The following is a 4,702-nucleotide window of genomic DNA, read 5'->3' on the forward strand; positions in this document are numbered from 1 at the left end:
TCTGTGGACCTGCAAATTTATTTCTCGTACAAACATCCTGCAGGAATTTGTTGGCAGGGCATAAGGCTTATCAAAAATGTTTCCCACCTGCTTCTTCTTTGCTCTAGGAAAGTAAAATGAAATATTTCAGGGGCTTGGTTTCAGTTCATATTTTTCCAAATTGGCTTTTTTCTATACGCTGCTAGAGTTTGCGCTGCCAAGCTCATTTGTAATTGTGGAATCACAGAATGGTTTGGGTTGGAAGGGACCTTAAAGCCCACCCAGTGCCACCCCTGCCCTGGGCAGGGACCCCTCCCACTAGCCCAGGTTGCCCAAAGCCTCATCCAGCCTGGCCTTGAACCCCTCCAGGGATGGGGCATCCACAGCTTCTCTGGGCACCCTGGGCCACTGCCTCACCACCCTCACAGGAAAACATTTCACCAGACTGCCATCACTTCTCCTTCTCAAATCTGATGGATAGCAGTGTGGCAACTTCATCCGCCAGTTCCCTCAGGACCCGCGGATGCATCTCATCAGGTCCCATGGGCTTGTGCACCTTCAGGTTCTTTAGATGGTCTCGAACCTGATCTTCTCCTACAGTGGGAGGTTCTGCATTCTCTCAGTCCCTGCCTTTGCCTTCTGTGGCTTGAGCAAAGACTAAGGCAAAGAAGTTGCTGAGTACCTCAGCGTTCCGCATATCTTGGGTAACCAGGTCTCCCATTTCCTTCCAGAGAGGGCCCACATTTCCCTTGGTCTTCCTTTTATCACCGACGTGCCTATAGAAATTTTTCTTGTTGCCCTTGACATCCCTGGCCAGATTTAATTCTGTCAGGGTTCAGCTTTCCTAACCTGATCCCAGGCTGCTCAGACCATCTCTCTGTATTCCCCCCAGGCTGCCTGTCCTTGCGTCCACCCTCTGTATCCTTCCTTTTTGTGTCTGAGTTTGCCCAGGAGCTCCTTGTCCATCCATGCAGCCTCCTGGCATTTTTGCCTGAATTCCTCTTTGTTGGGACACATCGCTCCTGAGCCTGGAGGAGGTGATCCTTGAGTATCAACCAGCTTTCCTGGGCCCCTCTTTCCTCCAGCGCTTTATCCCGTGGGACTCTCCCAAGCAGTTCCCAGAAGAGGCCCGTCCAGGGCAGTGAGTTTGCTGTGCACCCTCCTCGCTGCCCTGAGGATCTTGAACTCCACCGTTATGTTGGGCTCTTGCTTCTCAGTCTTAAACTTGTTCTGAACAACAACCTTGAAAAGCACCCGTCTCTGCGAGCCTGGGGCTGTGACTCAGAGCTGAGAAGAAATAGTGATTTGGTTTAGATCCAAGTGAAGCCTCAATATCCATCTACTTCAACATCTGATAACGCTCAGTGGCTTGGGCGGCTTTTGTTGTTCCTGCTGCCGTAAGCTCCCTGCAGAAGGGCATTTCCTTTGCTGTCCGTCTGGTTTGCACGTTGTGCTGTGCCGTGCTCCGTGCAGATTTAGGTTGGGGCATTGTCCTGCTGGCTCCTGTTGATGTCATCTGTATCTCTATAATATTGTTTCAGATTCTTTTTCTCCCCCTTCTCTGACCAGCCAGGTCTGCTCTTCACGTTGGTGTGTATTTTCACAGAATGTAAATGAGAGTCTGGCTGGAGACCGAGCTACGGGATCCTGGGAGCTCCCGGTTGAGGGTTTGGTTGCAAAGCTGCATCAGCCTCAGGAGGAAGCCACTTTTGTCCCAAAGTCCAGTCAAACAGCTTCTCAGCCGCAGTGCTGTAGTGCTTACCTTGCCTCAGCTGGGCAAGAAGATTATTTCTTTTCTCTCTGGCCAAGACAATGGCTTTCGAAGTGTCCATAGCTGAGAATTCCGAGGCACAGTCTCTCTCCCTCCTCCTCATCACCTTGCTCGGGGTGCAGGCAGGCACCTGGGCAGCAGGAGCCTTGTGCACAGGGGTGCTCGGTCATCTCCCACCTCCCCAAAGCTTTGCACATGCGGGTGGCTGCTGCGGCAGCCGGGCAGAGAGCACTGTCCAAAAAAAAACAGGACGCACCCAGCATGTGGAGTGACCCTGCTGGGAGCTCCCTCCGCAGCTCCCTCGCAGAGCTGCGGACATGGTAAGTCATCTCGGAGCTGGGTGGTGGGACCCTCGGCGGCTGCCCGGGCGGCTGTGCCTGCTCTCCGGTGGTAACAGCACTCCTGGAGAAAGGTCTCGTCTCTCCTGCTGCACTGACCTCTTGGGATTATCCTCTTGCTGCTGCTGTTCCTGGTGTCTCTTGGCCTCCCTCAGGCTGTGTCTTCAGTTGTTCTTCCACTGAGACACTCTCTCTACAGGACTCCAGACACGTTATTTGTGTTTCGAGTGGTTTTTAAAACCCGGAGGTAAGGAGCTGGGATCTGCCATGTACACCCTGTGCCCAAAGCTGACCATATCTAACTACATCTATAGTACCTTGCTCTCTAGGATTTCATGCTCAGAACTCCATAAATATGCTGAATGTGTCCTTTCAGCACTGAAAGTGCAACTTCCTCAGTAGTCCTCGTTCCACAAGCAAGAATCCTGATGCTTTACCCAAGCGTCTGGGTAACAGGGTTCTCCTTGACTAGTTTGAGATCTGCTTTGGATTCAAATTGTATCTTTATATCTTTCAGTCCTTTTTTTTTTCCTCCTTCTGAAAATCTTTTTCTCACCCAGTTGTGCTCCCATTCAGAGCGGCGCTGCTGCCTGAGCAGGATGTCGCAGTAGCGCTTCGAGAGCCAGACCAGGTTGGGTCCCCGGGCGCTGGGCGGGTGAGCGGGGCAGGGACTGTTCACGTGCAGGAGGAAGCCCCAGCGGGATGAGGAGAGACTCAAGCACGAGGACATGAACACACTGGCATGTACGCGATGCTTTGCTGGTCCTGAAAAGTGATCTCGCCTGTCTCTGTGTGCGCGGCCGTAATCGCTAGCTGAGTCTGTCTCTTGGAGTCAGAGCATGTCCTGAACACCACGGGGCTGGAGGAGTCCTCCCACTGCTTTTCTGGGAATTGGTGCCTGGAAGACTTCATTGCAGCTCTCCTGCAGTCCCCAGCCCAGCTCGACGGGAAACAATTTGCAAACGCAGGATCCAGGCTCACGCTGAGCACCAGCAGCAGATGTTATCCTGGCCTGGGTGTGTGTGAGCTAACCACGCGCCCTGTGCGGCATTTTGGAGCTGAATGCAGGCGTGTAGCAGGGAGTCACGTTAGAGAGGGAACCGCATCTCTCTGTAATATTACTTGGGTTGGATATTCTTGCTGAAAATCGGGCTGCTTGGAGCACCTCCCACTGCTCGCTAGGCTGTCACATCAGTCTGCCCGTTCATGATGGTCTGCCCCGCACAGGTTCTTCTCTTTCTGATCATATCCAGGTGCCAGACAGATCACTGATGTGTGTTCCTCCTGCGCTTTGAGGGCTGCAGGTTGTCCTGTGGATCCTCGGCAGCAGAGTCCCTCGCTGCGTTGCTGTAGGCATAGACTCGGCTGGTCTGAAAAATGGGACTGGGGAGAGTTTATACCTGTGCAGCTTGAGACACAGCAGCTCAGCAGCTGCTTTTTCGTACCTCTGTCAAAATTCTAGTTCTTGGTCTTCCCTTCTTTAAAAAATTATCACTTACTTGCCTCCTAAATTTCAAAAAATTTGTCCATGCAGTGCTTTGAGACAGGGTGGATCAGAAACACCGCTCTGCTCTGTTTTGTTCGTTTCCTTCTTAGCTCTGCTTATTTAATTCTCACTTGCTGCGCTGGGAATTTTTTGGCTCTCCCCATCTACATTCCCACCTTGCATCTCGGGTTTGTCAGCTGAGGTTCCTGACTCTGGGAACACCCGTGTCTGCGCAGCAGTGACTCTGATGCAGCCCCGGCGCGTGCCGCCGCAGTGAGACGATGCTGCCGCGCGGTGTTGGAGGGCACTCTGGGCCTCGCGGAGCCGGCTCCGAGGCTGGAGTCCGAGCCCAACAGTTCAAGATTCATGGGACTCATGTTATTTGGATCTTGGCAAAATTCCAGCTCGAGTATAATTGCCTTTGGTCTCCCATAAAAGCTTCCTTTCTGTCTCAAATCACAGCGGCAGTCTCTGATTCCTCTTCTCATCTGCTGTGGAATCTCGGTTTAGAAATTACTTTGTTCCAAGCCAGGAGCGGTTGGTTTTAGTATCCAACCAGCCCTGGTATAAATCAGAGGGAAATAGGTAGGGTTAAGTAGCGCTTGTGGAGTTTGAGATGAGACTTGTGTTGCTTCAGCTGCCACTAACAGGAAAAAAAAGGAACTTGTAGAGATCTTACACTGCCCCGTGTGTGCCTCTCTGTTTGCGTGCTGCGGGTGCAGGAGGGAGAAGGACACGACGAGGAGTTTGCTGAACGACAAGCGCCTGGTTGCGGAGCAGAAGGAGCGCTACAGCCAGGGTGGTGGAGGAGGTGCCCATGCTGCCGGGAGAAGCTCAGCTCTACAGCGAGGACTACGAGGACGAGTACGACGACACTTACGATGGAAACCAAGTGGGGGCGAATGACGCCGACTCGGACGATGAGCTGATCAGCAGGAGGTAGGTGCTGTGGCTCCAGCGAACAGGAGGTTGATGGGGATTGTCACCAAGAGTTGTGTGGCTCCCACAGACCTGTCCCATGCTGGGTTCGGTTCTGTTTCTCAACAAGGACATGCATGCTTGAAACCACCCATTCTTCTTCTGCTGCTCTTGCTTTCTCTGTAACATGCAGGCAGAGAGATTTGGGGG

At 52.7% G+C, this 4,702-nt stretch overlaps 1 protein-coding gene across 1 annotated transcript in view; it reads left to right on the top strand.

Moving 5' to 3' along the window:
• Positions 1-4,702, top strand: part of ASCC2 (activating signal cointegrator 1 complex subunit 2) — a 24,226-nt gene that overhangs the window by 16,574 nt on the left and 2,950 nt on the right. Inside the window, 2 exon segments of the mRNA XM_010080962.1 lie at positions 4,297-4,371; positions 4,373-4,513. Of these exon segments, the coding sequence (XP_010079264.1) occupies positions 4,297-4,371; positions 4,373-4,513 (216 nt within the window).

Source organism: Pterocles gutturalis, unplaced genomic scaffold (genome assembly GCF_000699245.1).
Source record: "Pterocles gutturalis isolate BGI_N339 unplaced genomic scaffold, ASM69924v1 scaffold16881, whole genome shotgun sequence".
Lineage (NCBI taxonomy): Eukaryota > Metazoa > Chordata > Aves > Pterocliformes > Pteroclidae > Pterocles > Pterocles gutturalis.